The sequence below is a fragment of the Excalfactoria chinensis genome, chromosome 3, assembly GCF_039878825.1.
Source record: "Excalfactoria chinensis isolate bCotChi1 chromosome 3, bCotChi1.hap2, whole genome shotgun sequence".
Lineage (NCBI taxonomy): Eukaryota > Metazoa > Chordata > Aves > Galliformes > Phasianidae > Excalfactoria > Excalfactoria chinensis.
The window spans coordinates 17411754-17431308 of NC_092827.1; the positions used below are offsets into that span (position 1 = coordinate 17411754).

The 19555-nt window shown below is 40.8% G+C and overlaps 1 protein-coding gene across 3 annotated transcripts in view; it reads right to left on the reverse strand.

The window, feature by feature from the left end:
• Window positions 1–17918, reverse strand: part of SNTG2 (syntrophin gamma 2) — a 213079-nt gene extending 195161 nt beyond the window's left edge. For all 3 annotated transcript variants that reach the window (XM_072333471.1, XM_072333470.1, XM_072333472.1), the window contains exon 1: window positions 17403–17918. In XM_072333471.1, the coding sequence (XP_072189572.1) occupies window positions 17403–17474 (72 nt within the window). In that variant the 5' untranslated portion in view covers window positions 17475–17918. The remainder of the gene's footprint in view (window positions 1–17402) is intronic.
• Between the last annotated feature and the right edge of the window lie 1637 nt (window positions 17919–19555).

The window sequence follows — 19555 nt, forward strand, 5'->3', positions numbered from 1 at the left end:
GACTAGGTAAAAAATATATATGTATAACTCACTTTGTTTACTAGTATGAAAATACTTAAGATCTTTCATCCCTTAGATGCAGAATTCTCCTTCATCAAGAACAGATGTCATATCCAAATCTTTATTTAATTAACTCTGAAAATTGAGACTTCCTTCATCCCTTTATACAAAGCAATTCCAGTAAACAAAAATATATGGAGAAGAAAGAAGATGGTAGAGAATATTTCATAATCACCAGAACTCCACTCTTCTAAAAACATTCTCCTCTGGAGGAAAAGACATTGAGTAGTAAAACATTGCAACTTTAGAAGGGTGGTCTTAGTCTCCTTGTGTTTACTACAACTGGAACGAATGAAAAATAACTTCACTTGCACAGGAGAACACTGTTCAGAGGATTTTGTGCATTTCTATGGAGCAAGATTTCACAGCCTAACTGGAGAAAGACCTGGGCCACCAAATCTAACTTTGAAGAAGTTACCTGACCTAACAAGAAAGTATATTTTTAATGTCTTACTCTTGAGCAGAAAAACTGTCCCAACTCTGAATGAAACTTAGCTGCAGCCTGGGAAAGTAGAAAAATATAAAATATATACATATACGTGGGTGCCAGTGGAATGCTATACAGCATTTCATTCCCTGAAAGGCTTTCTGATTCCCCAGTTTACTTTGCTGAAAACAAAAAAGCAGAAAATTAAGCAGAATGATTCTCCCTCACAATTCACAAATAAAGTGAAAACCAATTAATAATCCTGTTCTTCCCATTAGACACCAAACCAAGCAAGAGTAGTGTGTATCTGAGAATCTGTTAGTAACACCTTGAATGAAGGGATCATACACAGAACAGTGTTCAACTGTGCAATCATACACAGGTATTTTTCCTCAAAAAATATGGAAATACAGGTGTGCTGAAGAACAACTTGACAGCGTCAAGGAGACAAAGCTGCATTCTAACACAAGAAACATCTAAAAAGAAATTAGAATTCTTTTACAAGAAATTGGAAGATTACGAAAAATCAAAAGCGGAACATAAGTCAATGATGTATTTCATGCTCCAGGAAGTAATAATTAGGGGTACCACGTGAGATGGGCTTAGACAAATCCTGCTCAATTCAGCATTATTGACCAGGCCAGAGTCCTATAAACAATTGCTGTAGGCAGACAGGGGTCAACTGAAGAAAGTTAAGAGCAAAGAAAAGGCATTATCGACAAAGTCAGGAAACTGGTGCTGCTTATGCAATCTTTAGATACAAATAAAACTGCTGCAAAGAGCAAGTACTGTACTGGAAGAAAGAAAAACAAAAACAAACAAAACAGAAACCAAACAACAACAACAAAAAATACGTAACAGCAGACCTTAAAAACAGAAAAGAAAAAAGAGCCAAAGAAATACAGATTAGTCATCTTGCTTTGATACTGATCAATATTGGGCTCCAGATATCAGGGAGCAGTTGGAGAGGGCTACTCCAGCAGGAAAGGTGAGCAGAAAGCTCTGGGTGGAGCAGGGGCAGAGACCTTGCCCACCAGAAGCATGTCCCAGAATGCACAAGCAAGGAAAGCTGCGTAAAGTATAAGAAAAACTGTAACATCAAAGCAGAGAAACTAGTGAGAAATATTTATAAACGGGCATAGCAGATACATGAACAAGAAACATTCCTACCCTGTAAAGAAAAAAAAAAAAAAAAAAGACCTGCAGTGACATTCACACTCTGTTGTTTTTTTTTCAGGAAGAAAAAAATCTACCTTAATGCTACTGTAATGCTATAATGCAATTGAAAGCAAAGCGACGATAGCAGAATAGCAAAGCCCTAGGCAAGTGAGTATATGCCCAAACACAGCAACCACAGAAACAAAGGAAAAAATCCACTTACACTTAGGAGGCCTTAGACAGACAGGGACCTCCAGCAAGATACCCTCACCTCCACTGCCAACTCTTAAATGAGGTCTGGGAAGGATTGAATCCTTGCTCCACTCCTTCTGGTCAGTCAGGTGTACTGTGTGCACCTGAGCTTCCCTGGGTTGGCCCTGTCTTCCCACCAGGTGCTCCATCAGTGGTTCAAGGCATGACTTAGCACGATGATTTTTGCTACAGCTATGCTACCTCCTATTCAGAGATGCTCTGAACCAGATTTCAAGAGTCTGCACGTTCTTTTCAAAAGAATAAGTCTAATTTCCCCTCAGTCTTTAAATTATTTCACATCTTCTGATTATTAAGAGAAATCATTTTCCCTAGCAAAAAGTCAGTGTTTTCTATGCCTCAAAGATTACCCATGTCTACTTCCTGGAACATTCTTCAGCAGTCTGCTCTGCTTCACTCAAGCAGCAGAAGCTCTATCCTCAAGAGAATTTGCAAATTAAGGAAATAGTTTCTGTCGTACATCTCATAGCACATTTGAGAGTAATACTCAAAATCAGACCCTCTCAAAGATAATAAAATTGGAAAGGATTAGGAAAAAAATGTTAAGAGAAAGAGCTGTCAGCATTTATTCATTCAGCCTGATCTACTGCACTATGCGTAATATTAAAGCTTGAAGATTCTAAGGAAAGTTTAGCAAGCAAAGTCAAGGAAGAGGCAAATGCTGTTCTCATTTATATACTACTGGGTACAAAACAACAGACAAAAAGCAGTTAATAAAAGGCTACCTCTTTTAATCAGTTCAAATATGAATATATACAATGAGACTGAATATTTTCAGATACTAGTAATGCATTACAAGAAAAGCAGATCTGCCAAGCAAAACTGCTTTTTTCTCAAGGCCCCAACACTTCTATCATTAGTACTTTGGGAAGGTTCTATTTTAGACTTACTATTATACATTTCCTCAGACTGAAAGCTCATTAGTAGCTGCAATTAATCAGGTGCCTTATTTTCAGAAAGATAGACATTCATTAAGTATTACATTTTAGGTGAAAACTGAAGTATGCATTTTGAAGCAAGTCTCTTCCAGTCATTCCCACTTATTTATCACACTGCACTTTGCATTGTGGCATAGTCTCAGGGCACATGTGCTGGATTTTTTTCAGGTGGAATTAACCTTAGTGGAAGCATGTTCCAAGACACACCTAGAGGGCTTGGCCACAAACAGGTGTGAAGCTCATGGATCAGGCTACAGTTAATCTGTAATAAAACAGAGATTCATACAGTGTGAATATTCAGTGTCTCTGTCTTGCTCGGTCTATTCCTATTTTCATATTCTAGTTACCAGCACTGGATATACCTTTGGTGCATTCCAAACCACTTTATAATGCAAACTGCAGAGCAGCAAATAGGGATGGTAATGACAGTCACATGAAAAGCACATTCCTAATCCAAAGTAAAATACTGATGTACGTGTTTTAGGATGAAATAAAGCCTCTTTGGAATGAAATATTTTCCATCACAGTTCTGTGCCTTGTTCTGCATAGTACCTTTTTGTTTCAAAAACAGTTTTCTTTTCAACCATCAGTGATATGAGTAAAGGATAACTCCCCTGGATAAAAAAGTCATCAAGTCTCAGACATTTTAAAGTGCATAAGGTTAATATAACTGCCAAAAAGGAGTGCCACAATCTAAGAGCTAACATCTATACTGGTAAATAAAGCACCTGGGGGTTTGGAGGTCAGCTAGCAGCACAAAGCTCCAGTCAGTGAATCTAATCTCTATGCCTTTCTAAAGTACATGAATACCACAGATGGTCCCATGCTAAGGTCTGGATATTGTCCGAAAGACTGCTAAGTAGCCCAGGTCAAAATTATGCCAAGGAAAATGCTAACAGGTTAATAGTATGATCAAATGGATATGAGTGCTTGAAGCCATACCATGTCCCTTTTAGTGTTCTCAGTAGCCAGCAAAACCCACCTACAGAATATAGAGGACAGGATATCAAATCTATCTTCAGTCTACTATTCTGCCTATATAGGAGTTATTTGACCAAGTCCAAAGTTCCCAAACCTTGTAGTATGACTGTATGTCTAGATACCACCAGTGGAGAGATTAGAAGACTAGTTTTGAAAAACTACGACAAGGTGTTCTGTTCCAGTTCACTGAAAAATTCATAAAAATTATCCATAGAGCTCATTTGTGAAAGTACCTTAATCTCACGTACCAACATGAAATTAGTTCCACAAGATACCTGATCTGAAAACACCAAGCAAGCTGATGAGTGGCCATTTAGACTGCAATTTACAATTAGTGTAACTACATTTTTATTCTGTGAAATAATATTCAAGGCAGCTATTTTTCATGATATTTGAGAAAAGACTTCTCAGAGTTTCTTGCAACGTATATAGAAAGCACACAAGCTTCTGTCAATTGTCTTCTTTTAAGTCACGTTCAGCTAAACATTATAGAGAATTAGCTCTCAGCAAGCAGATGTGTTCCTAATGAAACTTCAACTCCACAAATAAAAGCAAGGATTATAGTCAGAGAAGTCAGTTAGAAGGAAACGTTGTCCTTATCCTTAAATAACTTTCCGTCATCTCCCATTTTAGAGACTGTTTTGATTACTTAAGGCAAAAAGATTCCTTCTCCTCAAGACAAGGACAATATTTTGATAATACTCTCTTGACAAGAGTCTGTTTGCCAAAGTTTCACAGAAGTTCTTGAAAAATAATGACTTCTAAATTCCATCCAAAAGGAACTTACAGAACTACACCATGTTCATGTCACACCTCAGTGACTTAAGCCACAGTAGTAGGCTGGTGGGTTTATTTTTCTTCTGCTAGATGCACTGGGCTAAGTCATAAGTTTTGTAAGGCTGCATAGTCTGCAGCTAATTTTCAAAGAAAAAATATCTCCCGGAGGAGACAGCACTAACACTAATTGCTTAAAAAATATACGTGAAGCACTCTTTGCACTTTTTTGTGGCACTCAGCAGTGAATCACACATTAGACTAATAGAATGGAAATGTTATAAAATTTAAAAGATGAAGTCTTCATTTTCTGCTTTAAATTGATGAAGCAAGATGTTTTTGTGGAAGAGAATTAGATTGACCCCGGTCGGATTAAAATGACACTAGAATTATGAGAAGTACAGAGCCAACTCAAGCAGGTTTACTACATTTAATTATATTTAGCTACAAAACCTACATCCAGTAGACATTAAGTTAACCTTGCCGACATTTCTCAAAATCTGTCAAACTACTAAAAGCTGAAGAGAAGAAACAGAGTTATTAGAGACTAAAGTATGGACTCTCCCTACTGCACGGAGACAGAAATCACTCAGAAACATCAAACCAGTACTCCCTGAGGTCCAGATAACTCCTGGCTGACTGCTCACTCTTTCATTCACATAAATTTCCCTTCAATAACCACCCTAAAATGTACCCTCCAGTAATTTTTTTGTTCTTTAAAAATCATGGAATCATAGAATGGCCTGGGTTGAAAAGGACCACAATGATCATCTAGTTTCAACCCCCCTGCTATGTGCAGGGTCACCAACCACCAGACCAGGCTGCCCAGAGCCACATCCAGCCTGCTCTCGAATGCCTCCAGGGAAGGGGAATCCACAACCTCCTTGGGCAACCTGTTCCAGTGTGTCACCACCCTCTGTGTGAAAAAATTCCTCCTGATACCTAACCTAAACCAAACCGTCTCAGTTTAAAACCATTCCCCCTTGTACTATCACTATCCCATCACTATATTATATATATATAAATATATGTATATATTTATTTTCTTTTTTTTCTTTTTTCTTTTTTCTTTTTTTTTTTTTCTTGAAAGCCAGTGAAATGGGCTGTCTGCAAAGGGTACACATTAATGAGAAAGCCAGAAACTCTTTTTTTGAGGAGCAAAGCAAAGCTTAAAAAGAGGAAAGGAGCAGAAAAAAAAAGTGGAGAATAGAAGTAGAGAGGACCATAAACCATTTGTTTGCCCTGATCCCCTCCACTCCTACTGAATTAGTCATGGAGTAAACTAAAAAACAAAGAGGTGATAAAAACAAAATCAAGTCTTATTATTAATGATCATTACTTCCAGTTGGAGTCAGTGCACAGTTATCCATTTCCTTCTCCCTCACGACATCCGCAAGAAATGTTCTTGAAAGCATTAGCCACAGATGATTCCAACTGCTACAACTCTGCTCTTTAAACAATTGCAAGTCTGATTTTTTATTTTTTTTTTCTCTCTGAGGGTTCAATTACAGGTAGTAAAAGACAGAAGGAAGCATTCTCCCAAGCTACAGTTTAAACAGAGATAGCTCTTCTGGGTTGTGTATGTAAATCAGAACTAAACAATTCCAGTTCATTAATTTTCATCAGTAAGCTGTTTTGATATTTTGACAATTCAAATTTCAGATTTGTTTCCTGGAATAACTCTATTTTAAAGCCATAGATCATAGAATAACAGAATGGCTTGGGTTGAAAAAAAACCTTAAGGACTATCTAGTTCCAGCTCCCTGCTGTGGACAGGGTGGCCATAAGCCCCATCCAACGTGGCTTTGGAAATTTTCAGGGATGGAAAATTCACATCTCTGGGCAACCTGTTTCATCCAGTGCCTCACCACTCTCACAGTGAGGAATTTAAACCTACTCTCTTAGTTTATAACCATTACACCTCATCTTTTCACTACACTCCCCAGTAACGGGTCTTTCAATCTTTCTTCTGTGTCCCCTTTAATACTGTAAGGATGCTTGCAATCCCTAGAGCCTTGTCTTTCTCAGCCAAATAACTGCAGTTCTCCCAGCCTTTCTTCACAGCAGACATGCTCTAGCCCTCTGATCATCTTCATGGCCCTCATTTGGGCCCAGTCCGACAGACCCACATCCTTCTTGTACTGACAGCCCCAGGCCTGGATGCAGTACTCCAGATGGGGCCTCACAAGGGCAGAGCAGAGGGGTACAAATCACCTCTGACCTGCTGGACACCACTTGCGATGCAGCCCAGGAAACATTTGGCCTTCTGGGATGCAAGCTCACACTGCCAACACGTGTCCAATTTTTCATCTATCAGAACCCCCAAGTTCTCCTCAGGACTGCTCTTGATCCTTTTATTCTCCAGTCTGTACTTGGTATTGCCCTGACCCAGATGTAGCAGACTGCATTGGATATGTTGAACCTCATTTAATTCATACTGGTCAACATCTCAGTCCTGCCCAGGTCGTTCTTAATGGCATTCCTTCTTTTTGTCATATCAACTGCACCACTCTCAGCTTCGGGTCATACGCAAACTTGCTGAGGGTGCACTCAAACCCATTGTCTAAGTAATTCATTAAGCTATTAAGCAGGTCCCAGACTACACACCCAAAGCAAAATATGCTTAAAACAGACTTCTGAGGGACATGGTTTAATGGGTAATATTGGTATTAGGTGCACAGTTGGACTGGATGATCTCATAGGTCTTTTCCAACCTTGGTGATTTTATGATACTTGATGGAATCGGTATCTTTCTGAAAAGATCACTCTGATTTTGAAAATCTTTGAGACCAATGCATCCCAATACATCTCCAACCCTGATGACTTCAACGAAGTTGTAATGGTGCTATTTTTTGTTCATGCAACACTGAACAATGAAAATAACACAACTATTACACTTCTGGAAACGTAACTTCAATGAAGAAATTAATTTTTGGAAAGAGAAGATACAAAGGATGTATTTAAGCCTCATCTTCCAAAATTCCATGAGTAAAAAGGGTAATATGTATCTAACTTCAGGCAATTGGGAGCAAAGATATAAAAATGTGAGCAGTAAATAAAACTGATCTGCATTCAATTACTACCGTCCTTCCCTTGGCACTGATGCTATGTGATAAATGCATGATTCAATCTTAAACTGGTGCCACTTCCTAATTTTGGCTACAGTAGAATTACATAGAATCACAGAATTGTAGGGGTTGGAAGGGACCTCTAGAGATCATTGAGTCCAACACCCCTGCCAAAGCAGGTTCCCTACACAAGGTCACACAGGTAGGCGTCCAGGCAGGTCTAGAATATCTCCAGAGGAGACTCAACAACCCCCCTCGGCAGCCTGTTCCAGTGCTCCGTCACCCTCACCGTAAAGAAGTTCTTGCACACATTTGTGCAGAACTTCCTACGCTCCAGTAAAATTCAGTAATTTTCCAACGTAAAATAAAAATAATCTTCATTGTAAGGATACCAAGGAAACACTATGTTTCTTTGTATGTAGCTACAGAGTGTTAAAATGCACCTGTTATCTATACACTATATGAAGACTAAGAAGGGCACGTTATGTCCATGGCTATAATTTCTATAGACAGTAAGAATAAAAATTTAGTGCCTTACAAATTGTAAGTTGAATTATTTATAGCATAGCTTCATGATATTATTGGGAAAAAGTATCATATACTCTGTAATACAGTCCTTGTTAGAAAATAGTGTCTTATTTTTTTTCTTATTTTTAAAATATTACAAGAAAATATACAGACAGGAATGCACATTTGTTCCAGTAGAATCAAAGATTCCTTTAATGATCACAAAATCCTGAATAACAGACTTAGAGATTTTAGTGCTGTAAAGTAACTCTTCAAAGCACACTTAAAAGTCTAATCCTTTTATGTAATGTCATTTTTCTCTTATTTTTTTAAAGATTATTCTGTTCAGCACATCCAGCATATACACCATATGATGCACCAGATGCCTTAGTGATTAATTCATCTTTTAAATGAAAATACAACAAATAGTTGTATGAAATAGTATGTTGGTGCAGTAGATAAATAGGCTGATGATTTATGAGTAGAAACAGAAGAAAAACTTTATATAAAGCTATAGCTACATCACAAAACAAGATTGTTATAAGACCGTTATAAGAACTGTTATATATATATTATAAGAACTGTTATAAGAACTGTTATATATAAGACCGTTATAAGACTGTTATAAGACAGTTATAAGAACTGGCAGTTGGAAGGAAACAGAAGAATCATCAAGTCCAACTACTAGCTCCACTCAGGACCACCCAAAATTCAAACCCTATGTATGAGAGCATTGTCCAAACTCACCTTGTACTCTGACAGATTTGGTGCAGCAACTAGTGCCCTGAGGAGCCTGTTCCATGCTCACCACCCCCTGGTAAAGAACCTGTTCCTAACACCCAGCCTGACCTTCCACTGACACAGCTCTGTGCCCTTCACTCAAGTCCTATCACTGTCACAAGAAAGATAAGGTTCTGCCCTCCTACCTCATGACGAAGCTGCAGGCTTGATGTCTGAATGGCGTTCAAAACACCAATTCAGGCAACAACTTCAGCCAGGGTGAGATGGATGGGGAAAAAAGTAAATATGGACATTTTGATAGGAGGTTGGACAGGAAGATAGAAAGGCAAGGGCTTTAGAAAGACAAGGCCCAAGCCAGGGTGACTGCTGGGAAACTCAGTGGGCACTCAGTGGCACTGTACTGGTGCTGCCTGGAGTGCTGCTGGGGCTGGACAGGCTTCCCCAGGGTGACAGCACCAGGCAACTGGTTTGACGTCACAAAGTCATAGAGTGCCACACCACCAGCTGATGGACTGTGACCTCATGGCCCACTACTGTATATATTGGGGCACAGCAGAGCCTGGACCAACCCAGCTTGTTTCTGGACTCTGGCTGAGTGTTTTTGTGGGGCTTGTACGCTATTTTATGGGGCTGCCAGGAACTGTACTCAGTGCCCATCCCTATAGCATCACCAGTGTTTACTGGCCCTGACAAGCTCAGGCAGACAGAGCCCACAAAGTGCCCTTGAGTCAGTAGACATGACTTGTGCAAGGTCACTCAGATCCCATGGATCCACCATGGGGCAGGAACTCAGGGGGCTGCCAAGACCACAGCTGCAGCCCGTGCCAGTGGGAAGTGTGAAACAGGCCAACTGTAGGACTGGGAGAGCTTCCTGCTAGGGAACCAGAGCATTGATACTGCTTACCCCAGGACAGCAACTGGCCATGGCTTCTCCCTTCTGCAGCACACAGCACTAACACAGCATCAAGGGGAGTGGCTCTTCTGCTTTCCCCAGCCTGCTACAGTGTGAAGAATGTTGCCATGGACAAGGCACGGTCTTGTTCCGTCTGCCACTGCATGAGAACTGACATGGTCTGTTTGTGACAGCACATACTGCCTCATCTGAATCCTCCAGTGGTGTTACTGACTGTGTGGCATAAGTGTTGGGGTTCAGGTTCAGTGGACTCAGCAAGGTTCCCCCTTGGGTCCTGTCACCGTTACCACAGAGAACAGAGGTCAGCCACTGCCCTCACAAGGAAGCTGTAGGGTTCCATGAGGAATCCTCAGCCTTCTCCAGGCTGAACAAACCAAGGGCTGAACAAAACAGCCATTCCTCATACTTGCAACTCTGGACCCTTTACAAAAATGTAGAGGTAAAGAAATAGCACAAAAATAGATTATAATTCCTGCTTGAAGAAAATATTTTATTAGTATGGAAGAAACTTGCATTTTATTAACATGACCATACTGATAAGTAATTCCTTAAGCCTTTCTAAAAACATCACTTAAAACTGTTAAATGGGATTTGTATGGGAAGATATATGCCCATGAATTTCCTTGCAGTATCTGGGTCTTAGCTGCAGGCAGTGAAACAAATGAAAAAATAAATAAATAAATAAATAATCTCTATCTTTGCTTGTTGATTGAACAGCTTTTGCTGGAGAAGAAGATTGCAACATATGCTTGTAATAAAAAGTTTTCAAATATGAATACATCCTCATGATATCCATTGTGAGATCAGTTTTGGTGTTTTCTGCCAATCAACTTAATAGTCTTATGTATACTTAGAGGAGAAAGAGCTTTCATAGAGGAAACAAAATAAATCCTCATCTCTATCTCCCATGTTACTTAAGACAGTTTTTAATGTGCATGCTTGTTCTTCTGTTTAATATATTCATGTCATATACCAGCTATTATATTTTATAATACAAATTCATTCTCAGTGATCTTAAAATACTACTCCTGATGTACACAAGCAGCAGAAGCAAGTATGTTTTTACTCTTAAGTATGCATATTCTTCAAAGAAGTCTATATCCATTATTGAATGGGACAGGATAATGCACAACTTATTGAAGCCAAAAAATATAAAATAAAAACTGAGATTTGGAAGAAAATATTAAAACTGAAAATCATTCTCCATGTAATTTTCAGTGAGGCTTTATCACATATTCAGGAAATATAAAGTAGTGAAAGACAATATTCTCAATCCACATTTAAAACACAAACAGAACAAAACAAAGGCTTAATTAAAACTTCTTTTATTTAGCTTCCCCACTGGTAAAGCAGGAACAATAATGTTCACTCATTTGGCACTGTACGCTGAAACTCTGTATGCCACTATTTATAATTGATGCCGTTTGTAGGTAGATGATAAAAGCCATTAATAGCACGAATCACAATAGCAGTAACAAGGAAGCTCTGTCCACCAGCACACATAGCATAGCAAACACACATTTTTTTCTACTAGCTTCTAAGGACTATTTCTTCATCAAACACAGGCTGAGCTGCTCTGAGCCCCACATGAACTCTGTCCACTTATTCCATTAGTCATTCTGCAAAACTGGGCATAAAAAGGGAATCCATGTCAAGAGTCACAATGACTAAAGTTCTTTTTTTTTTTTTTTTTTTTTAAACAAGGAATAATAATCAAGAATTCACAATAAAGATTTAACACCAAGAGGCTTTGATTTTATCCTTGTTTGGCTAAGGCTGCTGTGGTCCTCACCAAGTCAATTAGCCCCTCTGCTATACATCTCTAGCACTAAAACAAGGAACTCAATAGTACTTCAAGTCAAGGAAGTGCTATGAAACTTGGCTGCTCGGCCTCTGGGAAGTGCTTCTAAAGCCCGTGAAGAAGATACTCTGGCTGCATTTTTCCCAGCAGACTGCATTATACAGAATGTGCCTGGTCGCAGGAAGTGTTTCTCCTCATTCTTTCTTTATATCACGACTTAGAAAACCTTACAAACTGTGCAGAGGCAAAAATCCCAAACTAACAGCACAACAGAGGAAAGCATTGTAATACTAAAGACTTTACAGTATTACACAAAGTGTGAACTGCACGATGCCTCCCTAAATACAGTGAAAAACAATTGAGGTTTTGCACTGATTTTCCTGCCCAGAACTTCTCTAAACACTACAAATGCATTTCATCCCCACTACAGTCTGAACTTCGCAAGATGATAAACATGACAATATTGATTAGATTGTGCTGAAGTGTTACAGCTTTTCAAGGTTATATCCTTTAGAGAGTTTGTAAATCTTGTTACAAAAATCTGCCTGCTGATATACACAAATAAAGAGTGGCAGAAGGATTCCAGCATGACAGCTCTCACTGGAGTCACACTGTTTTTCAGACAGAAAGTTCAGACAAACAGGTACAGAGGAGCTCAGAACATCAGCCTGCCTTCTTTCCAAGAAAACAGACCAAAAGAAATTTATATCATCTCTGGATTAAATGAGTGAAACTAACACATGATGTCTGGAATGAAGCAGTCTTGGTCCTCTGCTGTCTTTAATTGTCAGCTTCATCAGTAAAATAAAGGATGAACAAATCTTTCCAAGTATTTTACTTCAACATGCAGGCAGTTTTTATAGTAAATGAATCCTAACTTCAGATGAAAGTCAACATCAGCCTTTCTCTCCCTTTGGCAAATGAAATAAATAAAACAGCACACAGAAAAGGTAGTACTATAATTTGCTAAATTCCAAATTTCTCTTGAGGTATACAACCATTCTTAACCAATGGAGGGGGAAAAAAAAGGCACTTTTAAGAGCCATCTGCTTTTTAAACATGGTCACTGCTTCCAGTTTCTCTCTGAGACATTATGGAGAATAAATGTGTAACATTAAGAATGTCCAGGTGGCCTTGGTTAGACAGAAAGCCAGGCAGGAGTCAACAGCACATGCTGGCAGCCACAGAGGCAAACAGCATCAATGCAGATGTGATCAACCTGACTAGTTCTCTTTGCTTAACCCTTCCTAGATCACATCTGAACACCGCATCAAGTTTTGGATCCCCGGTACAAGAAACATACGGACAACCTGGATCAAGTGAATTGGATGGCCACAAAGATGGCTGGAGCATTTCTCATGAAAGGCTCAGGAAGTTTGTTAAACCTAAAAAAAAGATTGTTTTGGGGGGACTTGCAGCAGTCCCCAGCTTACCACAGGAATGGCCCAGCAGTGCAGAAGGATGCCCATGGAGAACTCTCCATCCTTGGCAGTTTCCCAGATATGATGAGGAAAAGCCAAGTCTAAATTTGGGACAGATGCTGTTTTCTGCAGGTTAGACTCACTGAGCTCCCTTCCACTCTAAGAGAATCTCACTTTGATATGTTGTTACTATTACCACGATGCCACTGACATGCAATATCAGCTGGACTTTGCAGGTAAACGTCATGTACTGCTCCTTCTGCTGAGCTCTGCTGCCACTTCTATTCTCAGCAGTCTCTGCGCTCACAAATGAAAGTAATTCTATTTATATTCATCTCATAAAATGTTTAAAACATCAGAAAAAAAAAATGCTTACAATATGAAACACAGATCTGAGGTGTAAAGAGAATAACGACGCTGTTCTTTTTCTGAGATAAGACGTTGTTTTTCAGAGCAGCAGGTGGGAACAAGACTTATTTCCATTAAGATGTTAAAGCCATAATCTTCAATATGATTTTTATCAGTTTGGTAGCTATTTTTATGGAGTGATATACAGACAGAAGCAGGACTCAGATTTTGTTTTTGAGAGAAGAGATAAAAAGTAAAGAAATGTGGATGAAAAAAAATAGAGGAGAAAAAAACATGCACAGTCCAGTGTTTAATAATGTGTTTGATAAATTTCTTTAATAGAATCTTCAAACTATTTTATTTTGAGTGGAAGGATGGGGGGGGGGAGCCAAAAAACATTCTTTCCCAGTCAGTGAGGAATCAACACAATTTGCAATGGAAAGTAATTGTGAGGCTTCATACAATGGTTTACACAGACAACCTTTCTCTATCATGAAGCTTCTCCATCTATTTTCTTTGATCCCCACATCAGGACGCAAATTCTGCTCAACTTCTGACAAATAAATAAATAAATAAATAAATCAGAAGTCAGCTTTTGCCCAGGAAGAAACTGCAAATGAAAATGACTGTGTGGGTAGAAAAGCTTCAATTAATAAGTATATCCTATGGATTTGTATTGAAGCGTAGACAGGTACCTTGGAAATAATCTTGAAACCTAAAGCAACCTAAGTGCTGGTATAACTTGAGTTTACAAAAGAAGAAGAAAAGAAAACAGAAAAGTTGAAGCAAACACTGCTTCTTAGGGCCACATGCAGTATGACTGAATGCCATCCAGGCATACCAAAACACTGGTGTGAAACGTTAATGGTAGCCATATATTTTAGGAAAATGGCACGATTGAATGTTGACCCTAAAAAGATGAGTAGGGAGAAGGCAAGAGGCTGATGTTTGTGGTAATATGACACCTAGTGATCACATTCAGGAAGTTTCTGTATTGGCGGGTGCAAAATTAAATGAATAAATAAATAAATGCACCAGGCCTTGCTTTAAAATAAATAATAAAGAGTAAATATTATCATCTCTATCTGTGTAACTAAATTACATAGACATAGTGTGGGGAAAAAAATAAAAATAAAAATAAAAATAAAAATAAAAATAAAAATAAAAATAAAAATAAAAATAAAAATAAAAATAAAAATAAAAATAAAAATAAAAATAAAAATAAAAATAAAAATAAAAATGAAGAAAGGAACAGATGTTCTGCATATACATTTTGTCCCCTTATGGAGATCACAGTTTGAGTAGCTCCAGAGCAGAACAACATCCAAAATAGTTTCCCAACTCTTCTTTCCTTTGGGTCTTCACCAAATGAAGAAATCTACTGATAACTTCCATACAGAGTGAGAAAAAAAGCCATTACAAAGCTTTGTGCACTAGTTGGTGGCATGCAATATAAATAATGGCATTTTAGCAGAACAGTCTCTCTATTCTGAGAAACCACTGACAAGGTACTCATACATAATGATGAAATATATACCTTTATTTCTTCATTTTTAAAGCTTGTAAGGCTATCACTGCCTTTAACACTTCCAGCAAGACAAAGAACACCACAGAACCTAACTCACACTACATCAGTGTAAGATTCAGGGACAACTGTAGCAAAGGCGCACTGATACAGTGGGTAACTATCCCTAAGGGAATGCACCTCTTGACAATTTCTGAGGAGCAAAGAGGGGAAGAACTGTATGAGAAATCTAAGTACACTCACTACAGATAAAGGAAACACTCTGCTTTCTGAAATCAGCTCAATATGAACATGTGTCTGATCCAGAGCGAGGCAAGCAGCACAAATTACACTGACTGGAAAACAGACAATGTCTGACTGAAGCTTCACTTGTGTGGAACGGAATGCAAACAAATAAACTTTAAGGAGCTCATGCAAGAAACAGACTTAAAAGAGCCTGTTAATGTTAAAAACACAAGCATACAAAACATTATAGTACTGTTTCAAATCTAGCATGCTATCTTCAGTTTAAAAGTGAGCTGAGCTGCTTTCCTAGGACTAGTACTTCACTCTCTCTCTTCTGAAAACTAAAAACAATTAAAATACAGATACCTTTAAGAACTATGACTGTCTAGTTACCATAACCCCAGACAATGAAGCGGGCTCAGCATATGGTATTTAGTAGTTACATCACAACTAGCATAGTTATATCTTATTTGTGAGAAAAAAAAATTGCACAGACACAAGCAATACACAAAAATAAAAACAGTAAGGTTAATGCACTCAGATACCAGTAGTGTTAAAATAATGAAACAAATAGCCATCACATCATTAATTGTAAAAGCAAGGTCTTATTTTTAAGACGCTCAGAATGGTTCATGCCATTCCCTGCACAAGTACGTGGCATCTCTGAGAAGCTGTGCAGTTACAAACTCAGTGTATAAATACCTGTCATAAAATGCCACTGTTGAATCTGAAGTCTATATGATCGCATTTAAAATACTCTGGGAAGTGAGGTTAAGCTGTTCTGTGTTCATTGGTAAGAGGCAGCTTGCAGAGCTTTTGATTTATGTTCCTGCTTCTGATGTAGGGTCCAGGCAAGCTGTATGGCCACAAGCCTCTGGTTCCCACACCTGTCCTTTCCTTCAGAACCCAGTGCTGCTACAGGCAATACCAGAGGTAGAAGTCCCACAATTATCAGCAGGAACAGCATGTCCCATTGGCCTTAAACATATACATTTAACAGAACTACAAGACCACCAGTCATAAATTCCACTTAATGATAGTAATTATACCTCACCTTTAGTGCTGAAACATTCCGAACTGCCATACAACATTCCCAGCTGTTAACATTTTAAGTAATTGCTGCACAGATTATTTTTACAGCTCAGGAGCAAGTCTTACGAATTAAGCTGTGAAGCTGCTTTAAAACACAACACAGACAATCCTAAAGCAGGTTTAATTCTATTCTTTTTTATTACGGAAATTCCAAAAGCCAAGAAGTGAATGTTGTTGCAAGAGAGACAAACAAGTCAGATGAGGGACAAAAATACACAGCTCAAAACAGCTCGGACAGGACAACAGTTAGTTGCTACGGATTTGTGGCAGCTGTTGCACATGCTTGTGGTTCCAGGTGTCATTTAATAACTTTCCTTCCACACTCGTTCTTCCAAACATCTACTCTCTGATTATGGAGGCTTAGAAAGGTAATGGAATTGCTGTGAAGAGGAAAGCATCTTTAAGCCATACTGCATGGAGCAGCAAGCAGGTGGCTTCTGGATGATGCTCAGGGTAAAATATGAGGAAGGTGACACAGTTTTCCTTTAAAACCACACAGCTGTAGTCACTGAGACAGCTTGAAGGACAGGGCAAAGAGTGAATGGGCTGTTTATTTCAGCATCAGTAAACTATTTTATAATAAATGCAACTTTCCAGACAGCGGCTGAAAAATGCTGCAGTTACACTTCCACAGAATAAAAGCATGCCAAGAGGAGCGTTACACTAAATCACTAGGTCCATCGTTACTTTAAAAGGTACAGAGGACGTACCAGATGACGCTAATTTAATAAATCAAGGACACTTGAGAACCACCATCAGAGGGCATCGTTTATAAATGATGTGCCAAACGCACCGCCACGAAGTAGCGACTCGCTCCCAACTCCCTACTTCCCTCCCAGCGCGATACCGCACAAGTCGAGACGCAACGAGCCACCACCCCGCTTCCTCCCCCGATCCCCGAAACTTTCCTGGGGCTGAGGAAGATGGCAGCCCCGCGCTGAGAGGGGGCGCCGGTCGCCCGGCCCGGGGCTGCCTTTCGGCGGCCGGTAGGGTTCCTTCCGCGGAGGGAGGCTGAGGCGGTGCCCCGCAGCCCGCTCCCCACCCGCAGGCGCCTCCCTCCTGCCCTCCAAGCAGCGCCGCCGGCGGGAGCTGCCCGACCCGAGCGGCCGCGGGAGTCGGTGCCGGGACGGGCGCGGGGAGCGCGGGTACTTGCCCAGGTGGGGACGAGGAGGCTGCCGGGGCGCTCAAGCGGTGCTGGAGGCGGCTGCTTCCCCGCCACGCTCATCTCCTCCCATGCAGCTGGCTGGGTCCTCCTGTTAGACGGGCGGCTCGGCAGGACGCGGCGCGTCAGGCATGGAATCCCGGGAGAGAGCGTCGCGGCTCCGCCGGGCGTGCGGTGCCGGGGGGTCGCACCGTAACGCGCCGCGCTCTGCCCCGCGGCCCGGGCGGGGCGGCAGCACGGGTACGGCGAGCGGGAAGGAGGGGTCTCGCCGGAGGCTGGGAGCCAGGAGGGGAGAGGACCGCGGCAGAGGCGCGCTGCCTATTTAACTTCGCTCTTCTCCGGGGGGAAGGCGCCGCCGCTCTCGCTCCCCTCCCCTCTGCGGCCACATCTCCACAGCCGGGCTCTGGGTGCAGCCACCAGAGCTGCTGCGCTCCTCCCCGGCACCGCACCGCGCAGCCCCCCCGCGAGGCTCGTCCCGAGCGCGGCGGCGGCGGCAGTGATTTTGGGTCGCTCCCGCGCCGAGCGGCTCCTCGGGCTCGGCAGCCCACGCCCGGGAAGGGAATGGGGGCGGCGGAACGGAGGGGGGTCGGGGCGTGCTGCAGGCCCACGCGATGTTCCCCGCGGTGTCGGGGTCACGCAGTGATATGGAGCTCTCCTGCAGAGAGACCTTCCACCATAATCTCCAAACCAGCATCACCAGGTGTTGTTCTTACATTAGTCTTTGGCCTTCATCCCAGTGTTCGAGTTCATAACCTGGATAGCCTGGGGAATCAGCTTTGGGAAACTTCTTGTGGATCTGTGGTGCAACACCTCGTGAGGCTGATGGGAAGGAGATGAGATGGCGCACAAAGCCGTGAGAATTGAAAGAGACTCTTAAAGGCCATCTAGTCCCAACCCCTGCAATGGACAGTGACACCTACAGCTAGAGCAGATTGCTCACAGCCCCGTCCAGCCTGGCCTTGGGTGTCTCCAGGTGTGGGCATCCACCACCTCTCAGGGCAACCTGTATGAGTGCCTTACCACTCTTATCATAAAAACCTTTTTGCTCATATCCAGTCTAAATCTTTTAGTTTGAAACCATTTCCCTGTTTCTATTGCAGAAGACCCTGCTGAAGAGTCTGTCCCTAAAGGCATGGCTCCAAGGGCTCATTTGCCCCAGTTAGCCCATTCTGTGGGATAAAAAACAAACAAACAAACAAAAAACTCACCATTTATAGTGCTACATGCCTGGAAAATAATAATAATAAAAAGTTGTGACAATAAGTTGGCAGTGTGAAATGCTTGAGTACCTGGGCCACAATGTCACACAGCCACATAAACCTATGTACATGCGCAGCGTGCTGACACTGTGAGAGATGTAAGGAAAAAGAACAGCCGCACAAATGAGCTGCAGCCTGTCGGAGATGGATTGCCCCAGGCTGCTGGGGCTGGGAGGTGAGAGGAAGCAGCAAATAAAAGTGGATGTTCTGGAAACATCGCACCTTCGAGGCTGTATTTTGCAGAAGTTGCGAGCAATGCCCATGCACCAAATGTGTTTTGTTGGAAAGTACAAACCTCCACTGAAAAAAATATTTATGAGTAGAGTGTTGTTTATTAATGTATATGTGCTTAGACAGTTCAGGAAGGTTGGAAATGAGAGACAGATATTTGCTGGTATGGATAACAGTTTTGCTGTAGTTACAAACTTGTTATCACATACAGCTTTTCCTTTTGTGTTTCTTCTTCATTCTCTTCTTCCCTAAATACAGGACATATGCAAGGATTAGAAAACAGAGGTGCAAGTCAGTGTAAATAGAAAACACATGGCATAGGAGTATTATGATGTACAGGGAATATATATGGGAAACAACTTAGAGAGATAGGTCCCTACTTTTCAAAATGTTTCTATTTATTTATGTATTACTTTTCAAAAGTTTAAAATTCTTTCCCAATTGGATACCATAAGCCTTGCACACAATGTATAACTTCCTGAGAAGCTTATTCGAAAACTGACAATTGCATAAATGATTTATGTAATGCAGTGAAAATTGGATAACATCAGACAGCTAAGGAACTGTTAATACTGCGTACTTTGGGGATTTAATGAATACATTTCACAAAACTATACTCTCCTGTGGTACTGCTGTGCTGAAAGCAAGTGGATA